The sequence below is a fragment of the Myiozetetes cayanensis genome, unplaced genomic scaffold, assembly GCF_022539395.1.
Source record: "Myiozetetes cayanensis isolate MyiCay16 unplaced genomic scaffold, myiCay2020 scf2-11, whole genome shotgun sequence".
Taxonomy (NCBI): domain Eukaryota; kingdom Metazoa; phylum Chordata; class Aves; order Passeriformes; family Tyrannidae; genus Myiozetetes; species Myiozetetes cayanensis.
Window position 1 is genome coordinate 113,890,900 of NW_026087411.1, and position 27,131 is coordinate 113,918,030.

Sequence of the window (27,131 nt, forward strand, 5' to 3'; positions counted from 1 at the left end):
AAAAAACACCTTTAAAACAAATTTATATTTATGGTTTTTTTTCCCCTCTCCCCCTTTTTAATTTTACAAGGGGTCAGCCATCCCAGCTCCCAAATCCCAGCAGAGCCTGGAAAAACCTGGGAATGCTGGAAAAATGGGAGTTTCTCCTTTTTTTTTTTTTTTTTTTTTTTATTTTTTTTTTTTTTTTGGCAGGCGGGTTTTTTCTCGAGGCCCTTCAAGCTGTCAATTATCCCTCTGTTAATTAGCAGGGCCGTAAACCACGACGTCACCCCGCCCTCCCCCGGTGTCATTTGCTGCCTCCTGCTCCCGCCAGCTCAACATCATCATCACCATCATCATCATCATCACCATCATCATCATCATCATCATCATCATCGGCTCCAACGCAGAGAAAAAAAACCCTTCGGCCAAACTGGGGGAGAAAAGGAAGAGGGGGAATTAACACCCAAAAATGGATATTTTGGAAGGAGGGGGAGAGGGGGATGGATGGAGGGAATGAAGCTCTGAGAGGCTGGGAAAATTATCCCGGGAAAAGGACAAAAAGGATCCGGCTCGGCTGCTGCTCCAGATCCTTATGGAAAATCCGGGAGAAAAAACCCGCAGGAAAATATTTATTTAAAAAAATGTTTAAATAAATAAATAAATAAATAAATAAATAAATAAAAAGGATTCGAGAAACAAACAAACAAAGCAATTAAAAAAATTAATAATTAATTTGAAGTTTATTTATTAAACCCCAAAACTGCGCTCTGGTCTCCAGCATTTCCCCACTGGGAATGACTCTCCGGCCTTATTTTTCCCTAAAATATCCCCAAATCCAGGCTCTCCTCTTGCTCCCAGCACCGAGCAGATCTCCTTTGGGAATTTTTCCTTAATTTCCAGATTTTTTTTAGCCCAGGAACGTCCCGGGTGGTCTCACCTTGGGGGCACAAACGGATCGGGAAAAGCTTTTCCCTCCCGGCTCCGGCATTCCCGGGAAGTCTTTAGGAGGAATTACCGAGATAGGATCGTGGTTTTTAGGGTTTCACTGCCAAGGGTGGGGCAGGAAAGGTGCTGAAAAAAAGGAGAGGTGGTCCTGGCTGCGTGAATTCCCACCTGGAAGTGTGGGAAAAACAAAAAAAAACAGGGATAAAAACGCTGCTCTGCGGGAGAAACCACGGAAGGTCGGGATGGATTTTGGCCTTTCCCAGCCTGAGGCAGATGTTTTATTCCCGAGGATGGATCTGGCTCTGCCTTTCCCGAGGTGCCTGGATCCCCTCACCCGTGAAATGGGGAGTGGGAATTCTCTGCTCCATCCCCCAAATCAATCATTTCCCACCCTCCCGCCTGGAGCTGTCGGAGCGGGATGGGAATGAAGTCCGGGATAACCCCCCCCCTCCTCCTCTTTCTCATCCCAGATTTTGAGGGGGGAAAACAGAAAGATTTGAGGGGCCATCCCGGGAATTCAGGGAGGGAAAACAGAAGGATTTGAGGCGCCATCCCGGGAATTTGGGGGCGATCCTTTGGAGTGGGATCCATCTCCAAACCGGGACACTCCATTCCCACCGGAGCCCTCCATTCCCGGGATCCCCCGAGGTGATTTTGGGGCAGGTTTTTTCCCCCCCCTGAAATCATCCCCCCCCTTTATTTTTTCCCAGGATTTTAGTGGGGAAGAAAGCAGGGAATGCTGGCCGGGGCTGCACATTCCCAGCTGGCACATCCCGGGGGGGGTTGGGCTCAGACAACGCACGTGGGAAGTGGGGAAAAAAAAAAAAAAAAAAGAAAAAAAAAAAAAAAAAAAAAAGGGGGAGGGGTGGGAAGGGAAAAAAAAAAAAAAAAAAAAGGGAGGTGATGTGGGAAGCCCGCGTGTCACACCGTCTATATAAACACACACCCGCCCAGCCACCGGCTCCGGAGAGCCCACGGAGAGCCCACGGAGAGCCCACGGAGCCCCACGGAGCCGGCAGCACATCCCACCGCAGGTAAGGAATTCCACTCGGCATTCCCATCGCCGTTCCCGCAGGATTAGGGGAAGGAAAGAGGGGGGGGGGGTTCCTACCTGTTTTTAATTCGAGGACCGCCTGCAATTCGTGGATTTTGGGATGGAAGGGACGGATTTCTCCCCCCACCCCTCCCCGATCGGGGAGGGGGGGGGGAGAAATCCGTCCCTTCCATCCCGAGAGAGGAAAAGTTTGGATCTCTCCGAGCCCCCGAAATCATCCGACAAGAGCCGGCCCGAGGATCGGAGAGAGGGGGGGAAGCTCTGAGGGTTCGTTTAGGGGATAAATGGGATTTATTCAGGATTTTGGGGTTGTTTTTTCCCTATTCCTTCTCCCTTCCTCTTCCAACCAGGACTTTCACCGCGGGATGCTCCGCCAGAGCTCGCCATCCCATTTTTTTCCTCCCCCCCACCATCCCTAAAATCACAAAAAGGCGCAAAACCGCGATTTTTAGGTGGGTTTTTTTTTTAATTGCTTTGTGCCCTCCCCTCCCCTCAAAAATAAACCCCAGCAGGCACGAAGGGCTGCGGGAATAAACCTTATTCCCGAGGGTTTGGGGGTTTTTTTCCCCCTTTTTCCCAGCCTCTCCAACCCCACATCTGTGTTTACAATCACTCGGAGCGGCCGCCGCTCGTTCGGGCCAATTACGGCCAATTACCTGATTGAGGGGCGCGGGGAAAAAAGGAAAAAAGGTTCTTTTTTTTATTCCCAGCACCAGGCAGCTGGAGCCAAACCCCCCCTTCTCCTCCTCCTCCTCCAAATTCCCAAATCCTGCCGTTTCTCCATAAAATCCCACACACCCCCCCAGATTTTAGGTGGGGAGCAGGGAGGCGTTTTGGGGGGATGCTGTCGGACAATATCCTGCTTTTTTTGGGGCTGGAAAAGGCTCTGACTCTTTCCATGCTTGGATGCCGGCGGGGTTGGGTCCTTCCCGCTCTCATCCATCCCTTTTTCCCTCTGGATCAGGCCTTGGTTTTTGGGCAGGGCGGGAATCGGGGGAGGATGGGGTGGCTCGGGGTTGGTTTTGCTCCGGGCACTGCAAAGGGAAGAGCTGCGGGATTTGCTGGGCACGTGGCGGGATTAAATCCCGGAAAAAAAACCGGGAAATCGCTGCCTTTTAACCCCGCTGTTTAGGGAAAAAGGATGGCGATTCCCAGTGGGAAGAGGGGCTGGAGCATCCATGGAAGGGGGGAACTCCCTCCCCGGCCCGGATCGCGTCAAATGAAGCGAATAAAATCCCATCTCAGCCAGCACCTGCTTCCCCCTTTTCCACCTCCTCTCCCGGGCTCATTCCCAGCCCCTCATCCCTTTCCCGAATCACCCCTTTCCAAGGCAGCGTCTCCCTCGTCATCACACCCGGAGTGAGAAATTCAAACCCTCTCGCCCTGATGGATTAACCAGACCCCGGAACCGCAGGGCTGGATTTCCACCAAAAGAAAATAAAAATAAACCCCAAAACCCTCATTTTTTCCTTTTTCTCTCCCTCCCCCCCTTCCAAAAAAAAAAAAAAAAAAATGAATGAGGGTAATTCCACCGGCTGGAAAACTCGTCAGGATTCACCCCCGGGGCAGCCCCGAGTGGTTGTTTTCCCGACACACCCCTTGGCGTGGATGGGTTTGGTGGGTTTTTTTGGGGAGGAAAAGGGAGGTTTTGTGCCCCAGGAGATGCCTCGGTGCGGCCGTGACATCCCTTTTTCCAAAACACAAGGCTCGTGGGAAACGTCCCTTGGGAAAGAGGGCCCAGGTTCGGCTTTTTTTTCACTCCACAGAGAGGAAAAATATTTTTGGAATGGTGAAAAACGCCCCCCAAACCAGTGGAAAAATACAAGAATGGGGGGAAAAGGGGAGGGGGGACAGGGAAAAATAGGAGAGAAGGGGGAAAATGGGGAAATTAGGTGGAAACATCCCTCTTTTTCACACGGATTCGTGGCTGGGAATCTCAGGAAGGAGCTTCACCCACCCCCCCATCCCGAGGCTTCCAAAGGAAAATCAAAAAAAATCGTCTTTTCCTTAGAACAGGTGGATTTAATTTGGTTTTTTAAAGAGTGGGAGGGGGGTTGTTCCCTTGTTTCCCACCGGTTGGGAATGCTGGCATCCCGATAACATCTTTCAATTAAACCGGGAAGAAAAGCCGAGCCTCGGTGTCGGCGCCTCCTCCGCAGCCAGACCCGACCCCTTCTTTTCCCGCTTTTTTTTCCCGCTTTTTTTTCCCAGCTTTTCCCGCTTTTCCGGGGACGTTGGACTCGGTGTCCCCTTGGGGGGTGGGTGGATTTTCCAGCCTTTTCCCTGCCTCGTTGAGGGGCCGAGCCCTTTTTCCAGGGGGGGGAATTTGCCCTCTCCTGGGAGCTCCCTGCCAAGGCTCTCTCTGACTCAGCCGGGTTTAATGACTCGGTGGAGATTAAAAACCTTAATTCCCCAGCTCCTTATCAGCTTTTTTTCCCCCTCGGACCCTCCGGCAAAACGACGAGAGGGAGCTGCCGGGCGTGGGGGACAAAAGGTGACCCTCGTGCCACTCAGGGAGCCGGGAAGGTGCTGGAAGAAGAAGAAGGAGGAGGAGGAGGAGGATGGAGGGGGGGGCTGTGCTTGGAAAGGCGGGAAATAAATAGGGAATCTTTTCCCAGGTACTCAATTCCCACCTCCCCATTCCCTCCCCGGCCTGGAAGGATGGAGCAACGCCCAGATCTCCTCGATCCAGGCTTTTCTGGCACGGTGGTGGCACCAAAGTTCCCGTCACCTCCACCCCACCCCCATCTCCTTCGCTGTCCTACAAACCCACAAAGCACCGGGAGCCGCTCCCCCAGGGAATGTGGGATCCCTTTTCCCACATCCCAAGCGGGGTCGGGAGCACAGGGAATGTGGGATCCCTTTTCCCACATCCCAGCGGGGTCGGGAGCACAGGGAATGTGGGATCCCTTTTCCCACATCCCAAGCGGGGTCGGGAGCACAGGATCCCTTTTCCCACATCCCAAGCGGGGTCGGGAGCACAGGGAATGTGGGATCCCTTTTCCCACATCCCAGCGGGGTCGGGAGCACAGGGAATGTGGGATCCCTTTTCCCACATCCCAAGGGGGGTCGGGAGCACAGGAATGTGGATCCCTTTCCCCACATCCCAAGGGGGGTCGGGAGCACAGGGAATGTGGGATCCCTTTTCCCACATCCCAGCGGGGTCGGGAGCACAGGGAATGTAGGATCCCTTTTCCCACATCCCAAGCGGGGTCGGGAGCACAGGGAATGTGGGATCCCTTTTCCCACATCCCAGCGGGGTCGGGAGCACAGGATCCCTTTTCCCACATCCCAAGCGGGGTCGGGAGCACAGGGAATGTGGGATCCCTTTTCCCACATCCCAAGCGGGGTCGGGAGCACAGGGAATGTGGGATCCCTTTTCCCACATCCCAAGCGGGGTCGGGAGGACCGACCTTCCTGTTCCCGGGTGGCTCCTGGGGGAGAAAACCTCCCGGGAATTGGTCTCGGTGGGGTCAATTAATGACGTTTTTAATGGCACGCAGCGACACTCGGCGTGTCACCTGCAAAGCCACGGGCGGGTTCTGTGGGATTGGCCTTTGATGCTCCACATCGGGACGGGCTCAGATCCCGGGAAAAATAAAAACAAACAAAAAAAACAAACAAACAAACAAAAAAAAAACACAAAAAAAAAAAAAACCAAAAAAAAAAAGCACACCCCAAAAAAAAATTTAAAAAAATAGAAAAAAAGAAAAAAAAAAAAGACAGGAACAGGGGGTGGAAGCACCCACCCAGGAAGGAAAATTGGGATGGGGAGTTCCCTGCTCCGGGCACATCCAGGGGACTTGGGACGTGCTGCCCAACCACGTCCCCCTCCTAAAATAACCCCCGACCGGGCCTCGTGCCATGGGATAACCTGGAAAAAAAAAACCTCCTCCTGGGGATCCGTTTCGGGTGGCGTTGAAGGGGGGGTTTTGAGGATCGATCGTGCTCCTTTTTTTCCCCCACTCCTCCGAAAGGATAATTTCGGACGGGGAAGCGAGGAAGGGGAGGTGGTGGCGGTGGTGGCGGTGCCGGAGCCCTCCCGGCGTGAATGAATTCCCGTTTTTGGGGTTTTTTTTTGTTATTCCAGGCGCTGCCGGGGTTGTGGGGGGCTGGTGCCGCCATGAGGGCCGTGCTGTGGGACCTGCTGCTGCTCTGCCTGTTCGCCCGGGCGCGGGGGGATTGCCGGGGGGATTGTCTGCACTGCGACCGGCAGCTCTATCGCGACTCCTTCGACGTCCTCGTGAGTCCCCCACGGGTGACGGTGGAAGGGGGAGAGGGGGGACACACGGACAGTGATGGCCCCTGGCGGGGGTGGGGACAGGGACACGCTGCTCCACCCCGTTCAGCATGGGATGGTCCCGAGGGAGGGTGGAGAGAGAGGGTTGGGAGAGGTGGGGGCAGAGGTTGTGATGGCTCCGGGAGGGTCGCGAGATTTCTGAGTATTCCCGGGTTTCCTGCGTCCCAAACTCTGAGTATTCCCGGCTTTCCTGTGTCCCAAACCTCTGAGTATTCCCGACTTTCCTGCGTCCCAAACCCCTCAGGGTCCCCAGATTTCCTGCATCCCAAAACCTGGAGTATTCCTGGCTTTCCTGCATCCCAAAACCCTGAGTATCCTCCTAAACATCCCCAGCTTTCCTGCATCCTAAAACCCTGAGCATTCCCAGCTTTCCTGCATCCCTAACCCTGAGTATTCCTGGCTTTCCTGTGTCCCAAACCCCTCAGCGTCCTCAGATTTCCTGCGTCCCAAACCCCTGAGCATTCCCGGCTTTCCTGCATCCCAAAACCCTGAGTATCCTCCTAAACATCCCCAGCTTTCCTGCATCCCAAACCCCTGAGCATCCCCAGATCTCCTGCATCCCAAACCCCTGAGCATTCCCAGATTTCCCACATCCCAAACCCCTCAGCGTCCCCAGATTTCCTGCATCCCAAAACCCTGAGCATACCCACTTTCCTTTATCCCAAACCCCTGAACATCCCCAGCTCTCCTGCATCCCCAAACCCCTGAATATTCCCACCTTTCCTGCATCCCAAACCCCTGAGCATCCCCACTTTCCTTTATCCCAAAAACTGGAGCATTCCTGGTTTTCCTGCATCCTAAACCCCTGAGCATCCCCAGCTTTTCTGCCTCCTAAACCCTGAGTATTCCCGGCTTTCCTGCATCCCAAACCCTGAGTATTCCCAGCCTTCCCGTGTCCCAAACCCCTGAGCATCATCCTGAGCATCCTCAGCTTTCCTGCATTCCAAACCCTGAGCATTCCCAGCTTTCCTGCATCCCAAAACCTGAGTATTCCCAGCTTTCCTGTGTCCCAAACCCCTGAGCATCATCCTGAGCATCCTCAGCTTTCCTGCATTCCAAACCCTCGAGTATTCCCAACTTTCCTGCATCCCAAATCCCTGAGCATCCCCAGATTTCCTGCATCCCAAACCCCTGAGCATTCCCAGATTTCCTGCATCCCAAAACCCGGAGTATTCCTGGCTTTCCTACATCCTAAGCCCCTGAACATCGTCCTGAGCATCCCCAACTTTCCTGCATCCCAAACCCTGAGCATTTCCAGCTTTCCTGTGTCCCAGACCTGTGAGCATTCCCAGATTCCCTGCATCCTAAACCCCTGAACATCATCCTGAGCATCCCCAGCTTTCCTGCATCCCAAACTCTGAGTATTCCCGGCTTTCCTGCATCCCAAATCCCTGAGCATTCCCAACTTTCCTGCATCCCAAAACCCTGAGCATTCCCAGCTTTCCCACATCCCAAACCCCTGAGCATCCCCAGCTTTCCTGCATCCGAAACCCCTGAGCATTCCCAGATTTCCTGCATCCCAGACCCCTGAACATCCCCAGCTTTCCTGCATCCTAAAACCCTGAGCATCCTCCTAAACATCTCCAGCTTTTCTGCATCCCAAACCCCTGAGCATCATCCTAAGCATCCACAGTTTTCCTGCATCCCAAAACCCAGAGTATTCCTGGCTTTCCTGCATCCCAAACCCCTGAACACCATCCTGAACATCCCCAACTTTCCTGCATCCCAAACCCCTGAGCATCCCCAGATCCCTTGCATCCCAAAACCCTTAGCATCATCCTGAGCATTCCCAGATTTCCCACATCCCAAACCCCTCAGCATCCCCAGATTTCCTGCATCCCCAACCCCTCAGCATCCCCAGATTTCCTGCATCCCCAACCCCTCAGCATCCCCAGATTTCCTACATCCCCAAACTCTGAGTATTCCCAACTTTCCTGCATCCCAAATCCCTGAGCATCCCCAGATTTCCTGCATCCCAAACCCCTGAGTATTCCCGGCTTTCCTGCATCCCAAAACCCTGAGTATTCCCGGCTTTCCTGCATCCCAAACCCCTGTGGATTCCCGACTTTCCCACATCCCAAACCCCTGAGCATTCTCCTAAACATCCCTGCTTTCCTGCATCCCAAAACCTGGAGTATTCCTGGCTTTCCCACATCCCCAAACCCCGAGCATTCCCTGTTTTCCACCTCCACATCCTGTGGCATTGCTATCCCTTCAATCCCAACCCCAGACCCCCATCCCAACCTCCAAGGAGCCCCCAAAATCCCACTCTGAGCCCCTTTAGGGCGGGAGCAGCTTTGGCAACACCCGGAGCTGGGAATTGTCCCCCCATTCCACAAAATCCCAGACTTCCAAGCCCTATGGACACTCTGGAGCCCACTCCTGGTGCCACCCCCTGCCTGGCACGGAATTTTGGGATGGGACCACTCCCAAAACGTTGATCTGCGTGTGAAGGCACCGACAGCTCCGTAGGATCCTCCTCTTCCAGCTGGAAGAGCCTGGAATTGCTCCATCTCCCCACCATCCAGGAAGCTGGGGAGGGAACGGGAATGTCGGTGGATCCCGAGGGAGCGGAAGAACTTAGGAGATCTTTCCAGGCCCAGTTTCAGGTGGAAGAAGCTCCCAGGTGGGAATTCCACAAGATCCTGTGCCATCTCCAGAGAGCATCGTCCAAGGAATTCCCACCAGGGAGCAGGAGATGCCCCCGAAGTCACAGGCATGGAAGGAGGAGGGAAGGACAGGGATGAGCTGGCGGAATGGGAATGCATTCCCAGCATCCAAAGTCATGCTGGGATGGCACAAATCCACGGAAAAACGGGATGCGGAGGAGCTCCCACCGGTGTTTGCCGAGAATTCCCGATCCACCACCTGCGGAGAGAAGCCGATTCCTTGGGATTTGAGACCACGGGTGGATACCTGAGGGCCTTGGGATGCCCACGGTGCCACTGGGACTGCTGATGGTCTCCATCCCCACCTCCGGAAAATCTCCCGTGGGAACCTTTCCACGCTCGACCATGTCGACATTCCCGACATTCCCGACATTCCCGAGAGTCTTTCCAGATGTTTTCACCTCTAACCATGAGACCCCCAACGTGCTCTGATGCCTGCTTGGTGTCCAGCACTTTAAGGGTCCCACCAGGAAGATGTAAATGGGATGGAGACGATTCCATGTCCCGGTGTTCGTCCGGTTCGGATCTTCCATGGTTTTTTTTTCCTCCTGGATGGTGTTCCCTGGGCGGTCCCGGTGCCGGGCCGGTGTCTGGATTTGTTGGATGAGGCCTCTCGGAGAGGGATGAGGCACGGGAAGTGCCGATGATGGAAGGGACGTGGTGAGGGTGGCGGATTCCTGGGAAGCGGGAGGAGGAAGATGTCACACCTGGCAGGCACGGAGGAGGATTTGGGAATATCCAACGGGGCTCCCCTCAATCCTTGGAGCTCATCACCCTGCAGGGGGTGAAGGAAGGGGAAGAAGGTCATGGGAGCAACGGGAATGGATTCCCATTCCAGCTGGGAGAGCAGCAGGTGCTGCTGCCATCCAGAGGAACATTCCAGGCCTGGCAGGAACCTGGGAAGGATCAACAAGGAGGAAAGTCCTGCCCTTTGGGGAGGAACAACCCCAGGCACCAGGATGTGCCATGGGAACGTGCCAGATGTCGCTTCCCACCCGTACCATCCTTTCCCACTCCACCATCCCTCCCCACTCCACCATCCCTCCCCACTCCACCATCCCTCCCCACTCCACCATCCCTTCCCATCTCCACCATCCCTTCCCACCTCCACCATCCCTTCCCACCTCCACCATCCCTTCCCACCTCCACCACCCCTTCCCATCACTACCATTCCATCCCACCTCCACCATCCCTTCCCACCTCCACCATCCCTTCCCAATCCACCATCCCTTCCCACCTCCATCATCCCTTCCCAGCTCCTCCATCCCTTCCCACCCCTACCATCCCTTCCCACCTCCTACCATCCCTTCCCACCCCTACCATCCCTTCCCACCCCACCATCCCTTCCCACTTCCACCATCCCTTCCCACCTCCATCATCCATTCCATCCCACCTCCACCATCCCTTGGCATCTCCACCATCCCTTCCCACCTCCACCATCCCTTCCCACCTCCATCATCCATCCCTTCCCACCTCCATCATCCATCCTTTCCCACTCCACCATCCCTTCCCACCTCCACCATCCCTTCCCACTTCCACCATCCCTTCCCACCTCCACCATCCCTTCCCATCTCCACCATCCCTTCCCACCTCCATCATCCCTTCCCAGCTCCATCATCCATCCCTTCCCAGCTCCTCCATCCCTTCCCAGCTCCTCCATCCCTTCCCAGCTCCTCCATCCCTTCCCAGCTCCACCATCCCTTCCCACCTCCAGCATCCCTTCCCACTTCCACCATCCCTTCTCACTTCCAGCATCCCTTCCCACCTCCACCATCCATCCCTTCCCACTCCACCATCCCTTCTCACTTCCAGCATCCCTTCCCACCTCCACCATCCCTTCCCACCTCCACCATCCCTTCCCACCTCCATCATCCCTTCCCAGCTCCTCCATCCCTTCCCACCTCCTCCATCCCTTGGCATCTCCATCATCCCTTCCCATCTCCACCATCCCTTCCCACCTCCATCATCCCTTCCCACCTCCACCATCCCTTCCCACCTCCACCATCCCTTCCCACCTCCATCATCCCTTCCCATCTCCACCATCCATCCCTTCCCACCTCCACCATCCCTTCCCACCTCCACCATCCCTTCCCATCACCATCCATCCCTTCCCATCTCCACCATCCCTTCCCACCTCCATCATCCATCCCTTCCCACCTCCACCATCCATCCCTTCCCACCTCCACCATCCCTTCCCACCTCCATCATCCATCCCTTCCCACCTCCACTGTCCCTTCCCACCTCCACCATCCCTTCCCACCACTACCATTCCATCCCACCTCCACCATCCATTCCCACCTCCACCATCCCTTCCCATCACTACCATTCCATCCCACCTCCACCATCCACCCCTTCTCACCTCCACCATCCCTTCCCAGCTCCTCCATCCCATGACTCGCTGATTTTTTGGGCTCATGCCTGGCTGGAGCACCCAGGAGAGCCTGGAGCGGTGGAACAGGAGCGTGGAATTCACTGGGAAGTGTGGGGCATGTCCATCCAGGAGCAGAGCCCACCTAGGGAAGAGGGATGCTGAGCACTCCATGACTTCCCAACTTTACCACCACCAACCCTCCCAACCTCCAGGAGCCCAGGAATGGGATTTGGGAGGGGAATGAGGTCAGGGAAGGGCTGATGAGCTGCTGGTGCCTTTCCATGGGTGTTTTCCAATGGGATGCAGGGCCAGATGGGCTGGAAGTGGGTGGATGTCCAAGCACCTGGAATTTAATGAGGAGCTCTGAGCTCCCTCCTGATCCAACACAACCCAACCATCCCAACCCAATTCAGCCCAACCCAACCATCCCAACCCAATCCATCCCAACCCAATCCAACCCAACCCAACCATCCCAACCCAAACCAACCCAACCAAACCCAACCATCCCAACCCAATCCAGCCCAACCCAACCATCCCAACCCATCCCAACCCAACCAGCCCAACCCAACCATCCCAACCCATCCCAACCCAAATCCATCCTGCAACCCAATCCATCCCAACCCAATCGTCAGCCCAACCCAACCATCCCAACCCAATCCAACCCAATCCAACCCAACCCTCCCAACCTAAACCAACCCAACCCATCCCAACCCAACTGGCCATCGCCAGCCCAACCCAGTCCCGTCACCAGACACCAACCCATCCGTCCAACCCAACCCCAATCCAATCATCCATCCCAACCCAATCCAATCCATCCCAACCCAACCCAACCATCCCAACCCAATCCAACCATCCCAACCCAATCCAATCCAACCCATCCCAACCCAATCCAACCATCCCAACCCAATCCAACCATCCCAACCCAATCCAATCCATCCCAACCCAACCCAATCCAACCCATCCCAACCCAATCCAACCTTTCCATCCCAACCCTCCCAACCCAGTCCAACCCAGGCCTCCCAATCCAACCCAACCCAACCCTCCCAACCCTCGCAACCCAACCCAAACATCCCAACCCAACCCAACCTATCCCAATCCTCCCAACCCAACCCTCCCAATCCAATGAACCCAACCCAACATATGCCAACCCAACCTATCCCAACCCAACCCAACCCTTGTAACTGATCCCAACTCAACCCAACCTTCCCAACCAACTCAAACCTCCCAGTCCAACCCTCCAAACCCAACCCATCCCAACCCAACCCAACCCTCCCCAACCCATCCCAATCCAACCCAACCCTCCCAGCCTAAACCAACCTAAACCTCCCAACCCAACCCTTCCCAACCCATCCTACCCATCCCATCCCATCCCATCCCATCCCATCCCATCCCATCCCATCCCATCCCATCCCATCCCATCCCTCACAATCTAACCCAACCCAACCCCGCAACTCATCCCAACCCAACATATCCTAACCCAACCCAACACATCCCAATCCAACCATCCCAACCCAACCTCCCATTCCAACCCAACCCATCCCAACCCATTCCCTCCCAACACAACCCAATCCTCCCAATCCAACCCCAACCATCCCAACCCAACCCAGCCCAGCCCAATCCAACCTTTCCTTCCCAATCCCAACCCAACCCAATCCAACCCAACCCAACCCATCCCAACCTTCTCATTCCAACCCAACCCAATCCAACCCAACCCAATCCAACTCTTGTAACCCAACCCAAGCCAATCCAACCCAAGCCTCCCAACCCTCCCCACCCAATCCATCCCAACCTTCTCATTCCAATCCAATCCAACCCAATCCAACCCAACTCTTGTAACCCAACCCAAGCCAGTCCAACCCAACCCTCTCATCCCAACCCAACCCATCCTCCAATTCCACGATTCAGGGGGGGACAACACTACCAAGCACCCCACATTCCCAGGAATTCTATAACCCGCCCTGACCTGACCTCCCACCCCTCTCTCCCCCTTCCCCCAGATCTGCATCCTGGAGTGCGAGGGCGAGGCGGTTCCTCGGGCCACCTGGGAGCTCTGCGCCGCCGCCAGCCGCGCGTCCCCGCGGGCTCGAGACCTCGCCGCCCAACCCTGGCCCGACCCCAACCCGCCGAACCCGCCGCGGCGCCGCGAGGCCGGAACCACGCCGGGAGCCTTCCCGCAACCTCCCGCCGAGGACATTTCCCGCCGCTTCCCGCCGGGCTGGCGGGCGGTGCCGGCGGCCAAGGGGGTGCAGAAGCGGTACGGGGGCTTCATCGGGGTGCGCAAGTCGGCGAGGAAGTGGAACAACCAGAAGAGGTTTAGCGAGTTCCTGAAGCAGTACCTGGGGATGGCGCCGCGCTCCAGTGAGTACGACTTGGGCGGCGGCGGCTTCGGAGAGCACAACGAGATCTAACGGAGAAACCCCCGCGGAGTCCGCCGGGGCCACCAAAATCAGCCCTCCATAAAAACACCCCCACCCACACCACCCACCACCCACACCTCGCTCCGCCACGGTCCGTAGGGAAAATTTAATAGTGGTAAATTAATGATATAAAAGGGGTCAAGTAGTGGTAATAATTAAATAAAACAAAAAAAAGGTCAAAATGATAGTAATAATAATAATCAAATAAAAAAATAGGGTCATAATAATAATAGTCAAATAAAAGAAAAATAAAGGGCCAAAATAAAACAAAAAAGGGGGCATAATAATGGTAATAATAATAATAATCAAATAAAAAAAAAGGGTCATAATAATAATAGTAAAATAAAACAAAAAAAAGGGTCAAAATGATAGTAAGAATCAAATGAAAACAAAAAAGGGTCATAATAATGATAATAATCAAATAAAGCAAAAAAAGAGGTCATAATAATAGTAATAATTATAATCAAATAAAACAAAAAAGGGTCAAAATAATAGTAATAATAATAATCAAATAAAAAAAAAGGGTCATAATAATAATAGTCAAATAAAACAAAAAAAAAGGGCCAAAATAATAATAATAATAATCAAATAAAACAAAAAAGGGTCATAATAATAGTAATAATTATAATCAAATAAAACAAAAAAAGGGAGAAAATAATAATAATAATTATAATCAAATAAAACAAAAAAAGGGTCATAATAATAATAATAAAATAACACAACAACCAAAAAAAGGGGGTCATAAGAATAATAATAATCAAATAAAACAAAGAAAAAGGGGCCAAAATAATAATAATAATAATAATAATCAAATAAAACAAAAAAGGGGGTCATCACCATCATCATCAAATAAAAAAAAAGGGCCAAAATAATAATAATAATAATCAAAGAAAACAAAAAAAAAAGGGGCCAAAATAATAATAATAATAATCAAATAAAACAAAAAAAATTTGGGAATTTGAGTGGGAAAGAGAAATTGGAGACTGAGGGAGGGATGGTGAGGGTGGAAGGTCCTTTGGGGTCCAGGGAGGAGGATTTAGGTCTTGCCCCCCCAAAAAAAAAACCCAAAAACCACGAGGAAAATTAAAATCAATCAGGAAAATGTAAAAAAAATTAAAAATTTAAAAATTGAAATTAAATTTTTTTTAAAAAATTTCAAACCCGAACTCGAACGGGAGAAGTTTGAAATGAAAGGAAATTAAAATGAGGGTTTTAAAGTAAAGTTGAAGGTGAGGATGAGAGAAGTGGAGAGTAAAACATAAAGGGATAAAAAATGAAATCTGAGTGGGTAAAACCAGAAGAAATTACAAATATTGAGAGGAAATAGAAAGGGGTTCAGAATCTTTACAAGAAATGAAAAGTTTAGGACTCGTTAAAATGAATTTAAAAAATTAAAGTGTTTAAAATGAATTAAAAGGAAATGAATTCAAAGAAACTGAAAGGAAAGAATAAAATAAAAATAAATCAATTTTAAAATCAATTAAATGACGTCGAAATGAAATGACAGTGAAATTAAATTACGATTAAATTAAAAATAGACAAGTAAATCAAATATGATAAAATTTAAAAATAATGAAACCAAATGAAATGAAATGAAATAATATAAAATAAAATAAAGTAAAATGAAATAATATGAAATAAAATGAAATGAAATGAGATGAAATGAAATAAAATAAAATAAAATGAAATGAAATTAAGTAAAATAAAATAAAAAAATAATGAAATAAAATGAAATAAAATAAAGTGAAATAAAATAAAATTAAAATAATGAAATAAAATGAAATAAAAGGAAATGAAATAAAATAAAATGAAATAAAATAAAATAAAATGAAATGAAATAAAATAAAATAAAAAATAATGAAATAAAATGAAATAAAATAAAATGAAATGAAATGAAATGAAATTAAATAAAATGAAATGAAATAAAATAAAATTTTTAAAAATGAAATGAAATAAAATAAAATAAAATAAAATAAAATAAAATAAAATAAAATAAAATAAAATAAAATAAAATAAAATAAAGTAGAACAGTTTCCCGTCAGGAATTAAAGAGTTCCTCCCCCAGAAGGCTGCAGTTCTGCATTCCCAGCCGGAGCAGGGGGTTAATCCCACGCTGCCATTCCCAGGGATCTGCCGTGTCCCCCCCCCGGGCCGGGATGTTCGGAACCCTCCCCTCTCCCCCTCGCAGCTGCCGAGACCGCCCCTCCCTCCCTCCCCAACACCCCAAATCCACAATTTGGGGGAGATTTAATTAAATTTCTCCCCCTTTTTTTTTTATTTTGTTCTTTTCCCTTTTTCCCCTCCCCCTTGGGCGCCATCCCCCTTTTAAATTTCGGGATGCACCCCCTTCCTTCCCTCCCCGTCCCCTCGGGAAGGAGCTTGGGGCTCCCTCCGCTCTCTCGGCTCAGCTGCTTTTTTGTTTTTTTTTTTTCCCTCCCTCTCCTTTTCTTTTTTATATATTTTCCATTTTTTTCCCCCCTTCTTTAATTTCCCCAATTTTTTTTCCCCCTCCCCTTTTTGGAGTTGTTTTTTATTTATTTAATTATTTATTTATTTAAATTTATTTATTTATTTATTTATTTAAATTTATTTTAATTTTATTTCTTTCTTTATTTAATTACTTATTTTATTTAATTACTTATTTTATTTAATTTATTTTATTTATTTATTAAAAAATTTTATTTATTTATTTATTTTATTTATTTTTTATTTCTTTCTTTATTTAATTAATTATTTTATTTATTTTATTTATATTTATTTATTTTAAATTTATTTATTTATTATTTCTTTCTTTATTTAATTACTCATTTTATTTAATTACTTACTTTATTTTATTTATTTATTTATTTATTTATAATTTATTTATTTATTATTTCTTTCTTTATTTAATTACTTATTTTATTTAATTACTTTATTTTATTTATTTATTTATTTAAAATAAATTTATTTTAATTTTTTTTTATTTAAAATTTTTTATTTATTTAATTACTTATTTTATTTTATTTATTTTATATTTATTTATTTAAAACTTACTTATTTTTTTATTTATTTATCATTTTATTTCTTTATTTAATTACTTATTTTATTTAATTAATTTAATTTTATTTATTTATGTATTTATTTATTTATTTTATTTAATTATCCTCTTTGTGTTTTTTTTTAATTTTTTTAAAATTTTTGTTTTGTTTTTTTTTTTTTTGTTATTTTCCCCTTTCTTCTCCTCTACTTTTTTCCCTTTTTTTTTCCTTTTTGGGTTTTATTTCTGTTATGTTTTCCTTTTGGGTTTTATTTCTGTTATGTTTTCCTTTTGGGTTTTATTTCCGTTATGTTTTCCTAGCGTTCCGGCACCGCATCCCGGCACCTTCCGCCCGGCACAGGCAAAATTAAAACCTCCCGTCCACCCCAGCAGCTCCATCCTCTTCTTCTTCTTCTTCTTCTCCTCCTTCTTCTCCTCCTTCTTCTTCTTCTCCTCCTCTCTCTCTGCCGGATTCCCAAAAAAAAAAGGCGCTTCCGACTCCTCGCCCTGGGCCCGAAATGACTTTTGCTCTTCACCCACCTAAAGCCGCATTCCCAAAACCGCCACCCGACGGAATTTTCGGCGCCACCGGAGCGAGATTCCAACGGGGGAAGGGAGGGGAGGGATGTGGGGGGTGAGGGATTGGGATGGGTGGGAATTCCAACAAAAGGAGGGGGAAAAAAAAAAAAGGGGATTCCCCCCCCCCCTAAAAAAAAAAAAAAATCGGATTATTTTGGGTTTTGGGTTCATTTTAATTTCAAACATCCCCTTGGATCTGGGATGGGGGAATCAACACCTCCCCCACCCCATCAACCACGTTCCCAGTGCCTTCCCAGCATCCTGTGGGATTTATTCCCAACTTTTAGGATGGGGAGTGCCCAGTCTCCAACCCTCACCCAGAGCCCAAAAATCACCTGGAATTCCTTATTTATCCTAATCCCGATCCTAATCCTTTCATTTCCGCCACACTCCCACCCCCCACTTTTATTTTCCCAAGCGTTTTTCCCGGTTTTCCCTTGGAATTTTGAGGGTTTCCCGTCGCGTTCTCCTCCCCATCCTTCCCATATCCCCGCCCTGGGAATGTGGGATTTTCCCTCCTCGCTCCCAGAGGGAGAATCAAACCTGGTCGATTCCCCCCTCCTGCAAATTCGCTCTCCCCTTCCACCCCCTCAAAAAAAAAAATTCCAAATTTAATCCTGGGAATGACCCAGAATTAAAAAAAATAATAGAATAATCCCCCCACGGAAAAAACCCCACCAAAAACCAGGAAAAAACCCAACCAAACAACAAAAAAAAGGAGGATAATTCCGCGATTCTTGTTCTTTTTAATTGTTTCCTACGACGATTTTCTCCATTAAACTTGTACATAGCAAAAAAAAAAAGGATTAATAAATTTAGTTTACTGTTTCTACGATATCCTGGCGACTGGCCCCCGTCACTTGGGTGCCCCATCCCCACTCCTGCCCCTCACAACATCAGCCCTGGGAATTGTTTTATTTGGGGGGAAAACAAAAAAAAAAGGGAAAAAAAAAGGGAATTTCGGTGAATTTCGTGTGATTTTTTCCAGGAGCTGTTCCGGAAATTCCCTTTGTTGGGAGGACCATCCACCCTGAAAGAAAGGGATGGATCAAAAGGGTTGTTAGAAGGGGAGAAAACCAAAAAAAAAGAGGTATTTTGGGGTTTTGGGAGCGAGGAGAGGAATTCCCAGCTGGCTCCATGACCCTTTTCCGTAGGGATAGCGGAGGGGTCTCCGTCGGAACTGCGGCCCAGGTGGAAATTTGGGTGTCCCTCTTCTTTTCAGGATCTGGGGACAGGAGAAGCTCCCAGGATCCTCAGCCAGGCTGGCCCCAGGATGCCCAGTTAGATCCCAGCTGGGTTCGGAACCAGCACCTGGAGGCGATTCCCAGGCTCGCTGTCAATTAATTAACCAATTAACCGGGACGAGATTTGGGGGTTTCTTTCTTTTTGGCCTGTGGGGAGGTGGGACAGGAGGTCCCCGAGCTGCCCTGGTGGGATGGGTTGGGATCTCGGGTTCAGGGCCAGCCCCAGCCCTCCAGGAGTTGTTGTAGGAATGGCAGGAATTGCGGGAATTGCGTCCGTTTGGTGTTCCCGAGGGGGTCGTTTTTAATAAGAGTTCTTTTTTTCCCCCACCTCTCTTTTCCCACATGGAGGGATCAACCCTTCACAAACCACCCATCTCAGCCTCCACCCCCCCTTTCCCAGTTCCTCTCTCACCTCAAAATGCCTTTTAAAAAACCAAAATAATGAATAAAACAACAGAAAATCATCCACTTTTTGCTGCATCAAAAGGCAACTTCGACCCGGAATTCCGGGACAACACTTCAGGAAATCTGGGAAGGTTTTAGCCCTCCCTCATCAAACTCCTTCAGCGCCTTTTTCGGGATGCTGCCAGCCGTGGAATTCTCCTGGAAGGGCTGGCAGGACCTGGGGGTGACCGGGAATGGCGCCACTTCCAGCCGGGCCCTGGTGGTTCCTCAGGGCTCGGAGCCGGGAACGGTCCCGTTTAATCCTCAGGGATGTTCTGGGATCACCCTCGGGCAGGGATGGGTGGGATGTGGATCTGCTGGAGAGCAGGATGGATCTGCAGAGGGATGTGGACATGCTGGATCCGTGGGATGGATGGGCCGAGGCCACGTGCCGGGAATTGCAGGTGGGGCACCACAATCCCCAGGGAATGTTCCAGGATGGAGGAAGAGTGGCCAGGGAAGGGAACGGAGCTGGGAAGGGGCTGGAGCAGCAGGAGAGGCTGAGGGAGCTGGGGGGGCTCATCCCAGAGAAAAGAGGGATCAAGGGGGACCTTCTGGCTCTGGATCCAAGGAAGGGTCAGCTCTGCTCCCAGGGAATGAGGAGGAGGAGGAGAGGGAACGGCTCCAGCTGGGCCAGAGGGAGCTCAGGTGGGATATTGGGAACAATTCCCACCTGGAAAGGGCTGTCAGGCACTGGAATGAACTTCCCAGGGCAGGGCTGGATTCCCAATCCCTGCAGGGATTCCCAATCCCTGGGGATGTGGCCCTTGGGGACACGGGGCAGGGCTGGCCTGGGCTGGTTGGACTCCGGAATTCCAGAGGGATTTTCCATCCTGAGCCATCCCTAAGGATTCGAAAGGGCTGTCAGGCACTGGAATGAACTTCCCAGGGCAGGGCTGGATTCCCAATCCCTGCAGGGATTCCCAATCCCTGGGGATGTGGCCCTTGGGCACACGAGGCAGGGCTGGCCTGGGATGGTTGGACTCCAGAATTCCAGAGGGATTTTCCATCCTGAGCCATCCCTAAGGATTCTGGGCCATCCTGGCACTGTCCCAGCTCTCTCCACAATTCCCTGGCAGGAATTCTCAGGATTCCTGGGTCCCCAATTCCCAGGGAAGGAGGGCCAGGAGGGAGAGGGAACGACCCCCAGCTGTGCCAGAGAGAGCTCTGGTGGGATATTGGGAACAATTCCCACCTGGAAAGGGCTGTCAGGCACTGGAATCAACTTCCCAGGGCAGGGCTGGATTCCCCATCCCTGCTGGGATTCCCAATCCCTGGGGATGTGGCCCTTGGGGACACGGGGCAGGGCTGGCCTGGGCTGGTTGGACTCTGGAATTCCAGAGGGATTTTCCAACTTTAATCATCCCAAAGGATTCCCAATGCTGGCATTGTCCCATCTCCTACAACCAAAAGGGATTTTAATAAGGTGGGGCTTCCCCAATTCCCAGGGAATGAGGACCAGGATGAGAGGGAACAACCTCGAGAGCACGTTTAGTCAGATATTGGGAACAATTCCCACCTGGAATTCCTGCTGCCAGGCACTGGAATGACCTTCCCAGGGCAGAGCTGGAATCTCCACTCCCTGGTGGCATCCAAGGAACAACGGGACGCGCTCCCAGCTTGGACTCGCTGACCTCGGAGCTCTGAACAATTCCCGGGATTCCTCCCGTCAAAAATTCCGGGGAAATCGGGGCTGTTTGGTTCCGTTTTTCCCTGGGCTCACACCGCTCCCTAGCGGCGCCAGGAAAAACTATTCCCAAAAAAAAACATCCTCTGGGATGAGGACGAGCGGCAGGAAAAGCGGGAAATAAACACACAAATCCCACAAAAACATCCACGGAGCCCCCTCCTCTCCAGGCGACTTTTCCTTTTATTTCTTATAAAATATATTTATTTCCTTCTCGCTAAATGTAAATGTAAAAATTACATTTCACTTTTTTTTCTTTGTTTTTTTTCCCATCTCTTTTTTTTTCCTTTTTTTTTTCCCTTTTTTTTTTCCTTTTTTTTTTCAATTTTTTTTCATTTTTTGTCGTTGTTTTGTTGGTTTTTTTTTTTATTTATTTAAACCATAAAAATAATCCTCGGAAGACAATTGAGAAAAGGTTTGATGTCGACAGGTGATAAAAAGTGTCCCCAATCCCTTCCCTGGTGTCCCCCCCCAAACCTGTGCTTAAAAAAAAAAACAAAATTTGGGAAGAGTTTCCTGGTTGGAAAAGTGGGAGCAGCTTCCAATTAAATTAGTGGGATGAGGGAAAATTTTCCCGGTTGGATTTCCAGGTTGGGACAGAATAAAATAATTTAAAAAAAAATTAAAAATAATAATTAAAACACAAACAAACAAAACAAAAAAAAAAGGGAAAAAGAGCCACCCAGACTCAGTTTTTTCTGTTAAAAAAAATAATAAAAAATTAAAATACTAAAAAAAAAAAATTAAATAAAGGGTGGGATCAAACATTCCTATGGCAGGGGATTCCCTGCCAGGCAGGTAAGTGCTCTGAGATGGGGGAAAAAGGAGGGGGAAAAGAAAAGGAGGAAAAAAGGAGGGGGAAAAATGAGGAGGGAAAAAGGAGGGGAAAAAAGGAGGAAAAAAAGGAGGAAAAAAGGAGGAAAAAAGGAGGAAAAAGGAGGAAGAAAAAAGGAGGAAAAAGAGAAGGAGGGGAAAAGGAAGGGGGAAAAGGAGGAAAAAGGAGGGGAAAAAAAGGAGGAGGAAAAAAGGAGGGGAGGAAAAAGGAGGGGGAAAAAAAGGAGGGAAAAAGGAGGGAAAAAGGAGGAAAAAGAGGGGGAAAAAGGAGGGAGAAAAAAGGAGGAGGAAAAAGGAGGAAAGAGGAGGAAAGGAGGAAAAAGGAGGAGAAAAAAAGGAGGAAAAAAGGAGGAGGAAAAAGGAGGAGGAAAAAGGAGGAGGGGAAAAAAGGAGGGGAAAAAAGGAGGGGAAAAAAGGAGGGGGAAAAAAGGAGGGGAAAAAAGGAGGGGAAAAAAGGAGGGGAAAAAAGGAGGAGGGAAAAAAGGAGGGGAAAAAGGAGGGGGAAAGAGGAGGGGGAAAAAGGAGGAGGGAAAAGAGGAGGGGAGAAAAGGAGGAAAAAGGAGGAAAAAAGGAGGAAAAAAGGAGAAGGGAAAAGAGGAGGAAAAAAGAGGAAGGGAAAAAAGAGCAGGAAGAAGAGGAGGGAAAAAAGGAGGAGAAAAAGAGGAGGAAAAAAGGAGGAGGGAAAAGAGGAGGAGGAGGAAAAAAAGAGGGGAAAAGGAGGGAAAAAAGGAGAAAAAAAAGGAGGAGGGAAAAGGGAAAGGGGAAAAAAGGAGGAGGAGGAGGAAAAAAAGAGGGGAGAAAAAGAGAAGGAAAAAAAGGAGTGGAGAAAAAATAGCAGGGAAAAAATAGCGAGAAAAAAAGAGTGGGGAAAAAAAGGAGTGGAGAAAAAAAAGCAGGAAAAAAAGAGCAGGAAAAAAAGAGTGGGAAAAAAAGGAGCAGGAGGAGGCACTGCCCGAGCTGGGGGTGTCCCACCAGCCCCCTGGATCATCTGGGAATGCTTTTTCCAGAGCCAAGACCTTTTCCTTCCTTATTTTATATATATATAGATATAAAAATTAAAAAAAAAAAACAAAAAACATTTTAATAGAATTTTTTTGTTTTCATTTTTGGGCACCTGAGCTCCCTCCAGTGGCCCGGGAAGGGTTGGGATGAGGCACATCCCAACTTCCCTGATCCCTCAGGGAATTCCCACCACTCCTGGATCCATCTGGGGCAGAAAGGGCATAAAAAACCCAAAAAAACTGGATAAAAATCTCCAGGGTTTGGAAAAAGGGGGTGTTTTTTGGGAGTCACAGGGATAAAGGCACAAGGAAAGCAGAAATTCACCTTTTTTTTTACCCCTTTCTCGTGCTCTTGGAGCCTCTTTTTGTTTTAAAAAATCCTTTCAAATATTGAAGGGATTCCCACAAAAAAAATCCTGGATCCAAAGGGGCCTTTCCCTGGAAAGAGGTGGATTTTCCTGAGGGGACACAGGAAAAGCTGGAGAGTCAGGAATTGGTGGGGTTTATATTAAAAAAAAAAGGTTATTTTTGCCACAGAACTCCGGGCGCTTCCCTTCACCTGATCCCTTAAAAAAATCGGGAATCTGGGAACCCTCCAAAAACGAGGCTCCTGGAAGTGGAGGAAATTCCCAACCAAATGCAGGCCGGGTGAATCCGAGGGACAACTTGCTGGAGGGAAATTCCCAACCAAAATCAGGTGTCCGAGGGAATGACCCCGGAGAGAGGGGAACTGGGGCCAAGGAAAAATTTTTCCCAGCCTTTCCAGCTGCTGGAATCTTAATTAAATCTTAATTAAATCCATCCAGCCTGGATAAGTCAAGGAGGTTTTTTTTTTCCAGGGGGGGTTGCACAAACTCCCAAAGTCTAAAATGAGGAGGAAAAATCACATTTTGCCCTAAAATCCCACTTTTCCCGCTTCCAACATTTGGGATGGGCTTTTTTTGCCCCCCCAAATTCCTCCTTCAGGAGGAACCGCTGGGTGTGAGGTGAGAAATTTCCAACTCCTTTCCCTTCCCCCTCATCTCAAAAAATAAAATCCCAAGTTCCTCGGGGTGTTTTCCTCTTTAAAAGCTTTTCCAGCCTCCCTTTTTCCTCACAGGAAAAGAGGGATTTGCACTTTCCAGGGAGTCAAAGTCAAAACCTCCCCCTATCCCCAACTCGAGCCAAAAGTTCGGGGGATTTTCGGGCCGATGTGGGAAAATCAGGAAGCTTTTTGGCCCCCTCATCCCACCCAGAAGGAGCAACCCCCTCCCTTCCCAATCCCGGTGCGAAAGAGGGAAGGATTTTCCATGTTTTAGAAACCATAAAAGAAGTGGGAAAGGGTTTTTTTTTCCGTTAAAAAAAGAGCAAACCCAGACGGAGAAGGAGGAGGAGGAAGAGGAGGAATTTTCGCGCAGCTCCGGAGGCGACTCCGGAGGCTCCCGGAGGTACTTCCAAGGTTTCCCTGGTTGCAGCAGTGTGGGAATTCGGGAATGGGATGGCAGGGGTCAGTCCAGGAAGCGCTGGCAGGCCTTTTTCCAGCGGCAGGCCGTGCACCACTGGTCCCGGTGCTCGATGCCGTAAACCTTGCGGCACTTCTTGGCTTCGCCCCGGATTTTCCTGGGAAAACGGGGAGGGAGGGAAGGGACACGGGGGGGAAATTGGTTATGGATCCACAGGGAAATGGGTTATGGATCCACAGGGAAATGGGTTATGGATCCACAGGGAAGGGAGCTTGACTGGGTTATGTTCTGGGGGGAGAAGGAAAGGGGGAAAGGGGGAAGGGGGAAAGAGGGAAGGAGGGAGAAGAGAGGAAGGAGGGAAAAGGAGGGAAGGGAAGGAAAAGAAGAGGGAAGGGGGAAAGAGGGAAGGGAGGAAAGAAGGAAGGGAAAAGGAGGGAAGGGGGGAAAAGGAGGGAAAGGGAGGAAAAGGAGGGAAGGGAGGGAAAAAGGAGGGAAGGGGGAAAAGGAGGGAAGAGGGGAAAAGAAGGAAGGGGGAAAAGGAGGGAAAGGGGAAAAGAGGGAAGGGGAGAAAAGGAGGGAAGGGGGAAAAGGAGGGAAGAGAAGGAAAGGAGGAAGGGAAGGGGGGAAAAGAGGAAGAGGGAAAGGAGGGAAGGGAGGGACAAGGAGGAGGGAAGGAGGGAGAGGAAGGAGGAAAGGGAGGGAGAAAGGAGGGAAGGGGGAAAAGGAGGGAAGGGGGAAAAGGAGGGAAGGAGGAAAAGGAGGGAAGGGGAGGAAAAAGGAAGGGAAAGGGAGAGGAAAAGGAGGAAAAGGGGGGAAAAGGAGGGAAGGGGGAAAAGAAGGAAGGGGGGAAAGGAGGAAAGGGGGAAAGGAGGGAAGGGGGGAAAGGAGGAGGGGAAGGGGGAAAGGAAAGAGAAAAGGAGGAAAAGGAGAGAAGAGAGGGAAAAGGAAGGAAGGAGGAAGAGGAGGGAAAAGGAGGGAAGGGAGGAAAAGGGGGTAAGGGAGGAGAAAGGAGGAAAGGGGGGAAGAGGAAGGAAAAGGAGGGAAGGGGGAAAAGGAGGGAAGGGGGAGAAAAGAAGGAAGGAGGGAAAAGGAGGGAAGGGGGAAAAGGAGGGAAGGAGGAAAGGAAGGGAAGGGGGGAAAGGAGGAAGGGGGAAAAGGAGGGAAGGGGGGAAAGGAGGGAAGGGGAAAGAAGGGGAAAGGAGGGAAAGGGGAAAGGAGGGAAGAGGAAAAAGAGGGAAAGGGAAAAGGAGGAAAGGGAAAAGGGAGGAAAGGGAAAAAGGGAGAAAGGGAAAAGGGAAAGGGAAAAGGGGAAAGGGAAAAGGGAAAGGAAAAAGGGGGAAAGGGAAAGAAGGGGGAAGAGGGAAAGAAGGAGGAGAAGAGAAAGAGGGGGAGAAGAGAAAAGAGGGGGAGAGGAGAGAGAAGGGAGAGGGAAAGAGGGGAAGAGGGAAAGAGGGGGAGAGGGAAAGAGGGAGAGAGGGAAAGAGGGGGAGAGGGAAAGAGGGGGAGAAGGGAAAGAGGGGGAGAAGGGAAAAAGGGTCAAAGGGAAAGAAGGGGCAAGGGCAAAAGGGCTGTGGCTCCTGACCTGGTGCCCAGGGACACCCTGGGTGGGGAGGCGACGATCAGGTGGGATTTGAGCAGCGGCGTTTGGGGTTCGCTGAAGCTCAGCGAGCGACTCCGGACCTGGGGAGGGGAATGGGGAGGGGGGTAAAAAATCAAGGATCAAAAAGGACACCTCGTGCCCTTCACTCCCAACATCCAAGCCCCCATCCCGAAAGGAAAACGGCCCCGGCGCTCACCGGTGACAGGGACGGCAGGGTGGAGGTGGCGGCGGCCCAGCTGATGCTGGTGAAGATGTGGGGGGACACCGGGATTTGGATGGAGGGCAGCGCCTGTGGGGGGACAAGAGGGGGGGCAGCATTAATCCCATTCCCATTCCCATGGAAATTCCAATGGAAATTCCCCCCCCAATCCACGGATCCTGCTGAGGCGGAGCATGGAATGTTCGGAGCGTGGAATGTTCGGAGGGAGCGTGGAATGTTCGGCGTCACCCCCTGCAGGGTGACTTCCCAAATCCCAAATCCCAACACCCCCACCCCTCCAATCCTGCCTTGTTGGCATTTCTGGGGTTTTCCAGGGGTTTTCCCGAGGGTTTTCCCGCTTTGGGATGACGTCACAGGCGTTCCCTGTGGGATGGGGGGTGGACCCAGAGGTGGCTCCTGGAGTTCCACACTCCCAGCTCCCAAGATTCCCAGCTTTCCCAAGATTCCCAGCTTTCCCAAGATTCCCACCTTTCCCAAGATTCCCAGTTTTCCCCCCCCTGTGCCCCAGGATCCGGCAGGGCAGCATTCCAGCCTCGGGAAGGGTGTGTTGCATTCCAAAGGAAGGGAACAGAGGCCCCAGGAGGGGGGGAGGGTGGAGCTGCCAGCTGGGAACGGGGCACCCAAATCCCTGGAACGTCCCTAAAATCCCCAGACCTCTCCAGGGATAACAGGACATCCCTCTAGTCAGGAACAAGCACCCAAATCCCAAAAAAACAGGGGCTATGGAAGCAGAGGCTGGGCAGCTCCACCCAAGCCTGGAACAGGCATCCAAATCCCAAAAAACCAGGAGCTATGGATGCTGGGTTTGGGATGCAGGGAAACCTCTCCAAGGATAACAGAATGTTCTTCCTGCCAGGAACAAGAACCCAAATCCCAAAAATCCAGGGGCTATGGAAGCTGGCTGTCCAAAGGACTGAAGGGAAATCTCTCCAGGGATAACAGAACATCCCTCCAGCCAGGAACAAGCACCCAAATCCCAAAAAACCAGAGGCTATGGAAGCAGAGGCTGGGCAGCTCCACCCCAGCCTGGAACAGCCACCCAAATCCCAAAAATCCAGGGGCTATGGAAGCTGATTGTCCAGAGGCTGAAGGAAAATCTTTCCAGGGATAACAGAACATCCCTCCAGACAGGAACAGGCACCCAAATCCCAGAAATCCAGGGGCTATGGAAGCTGATTGTCCAGAGGCTGAAGGAAAATCTTTCCAGGGATAACAGAACATCCCTTCAGCCTGGAACAGGTACCTAAATCCCAAAAATCCAAGGGCTATGGAAGCTGGGTTTGGGATGCAGGGAAACCTCTCCAAGGATAACAGAATGTTCTTCCT

At 50.0% G+C, this 27,131-nt stretch overlaps 1 protein-coding gene and 1 long non-coding RNA gene across 3 annotated transcripts; one reads left to right on the plus strand and one right to left on the minus strand.

The window, feature by feature from the left end:
* Window positions 1–1,889: 1,889 nt before the first annotated feature.
* On the plus strand, window positions 1,890–18,721 carry PNOC (prepronociceptin). 2 transcript variants are annotated; one of them, XM_050314812.1, is made up of 4 exons: window positions 1,890–1,961; window positions 6,072–6,224; window positions 13,319–13,679; window positions 18,556–18,721. In XM_050314812.1, exons 2-4 carry the CDS (start codon window positions 6,105–6,107, stop codon window positions 18,675–18,677), a joined length of 603 nt encoding a protein of 200 aa, XP_050170769.1. In that variant the 5' UTR covers window positions 1,890–1,961; window positions 6,072–6,104; the 3' UTR covers window positions 18,678–18,721. The 2 variants fall into 2 exon arrangements, with proteins under 2 accessions (XP_050170769.1, XP_050170770.1); XM_050314813.1 differs by lacking the exon at window positions 18,556–18,721 and adding an exon at window positions 17,076–17,370.
* A 4,490-nt stretch (window positions 18,722–23,211) lies between these two features.
* LOC126640275 (uncharacterized) lies at window positions 23,212–25,877 on the minus strand. The gene is made up of 3 exons (XR_007628973.1): window positions 25,782–25,877; window positions 25,568–25,665; window positions 23,212–24,142 (listed from the first exon to the last, which is right to left on the minus strand). It is a non-coding gene; the product is annotated as an uncharacterized LOC126640275 (long non-coding RNA).
* Between the last annotated feature and the right edge of the window lie 1,254 nt (window positions 25,878–27,131).

Bases quoted from the DNA above. Each gene is read 5' to 3' on its own strand.
- PNOC (XM_050314812.1), top strand. From the start codon at position 6,105: ATGAGGGCCGTGCTGTGGGACCTGCTGCTGCTCTGCCTGTTCGCCCGG. The intron at 6,225-13,318 runs GTGAGTCCCCCA...CCCTTCCCCCAG, and splicing joins GCGACTCCTTCGACGTCCTC to ATCTGCATCCTGGAGTGCGA. The intron at 13,680-18,555 runs GTGAGTACGACT...TCTTCTTTTCAG, and splicing joins GGGGATGGCGCCGCGCTCCA to GATCTGGGGACAGGAGAAGC.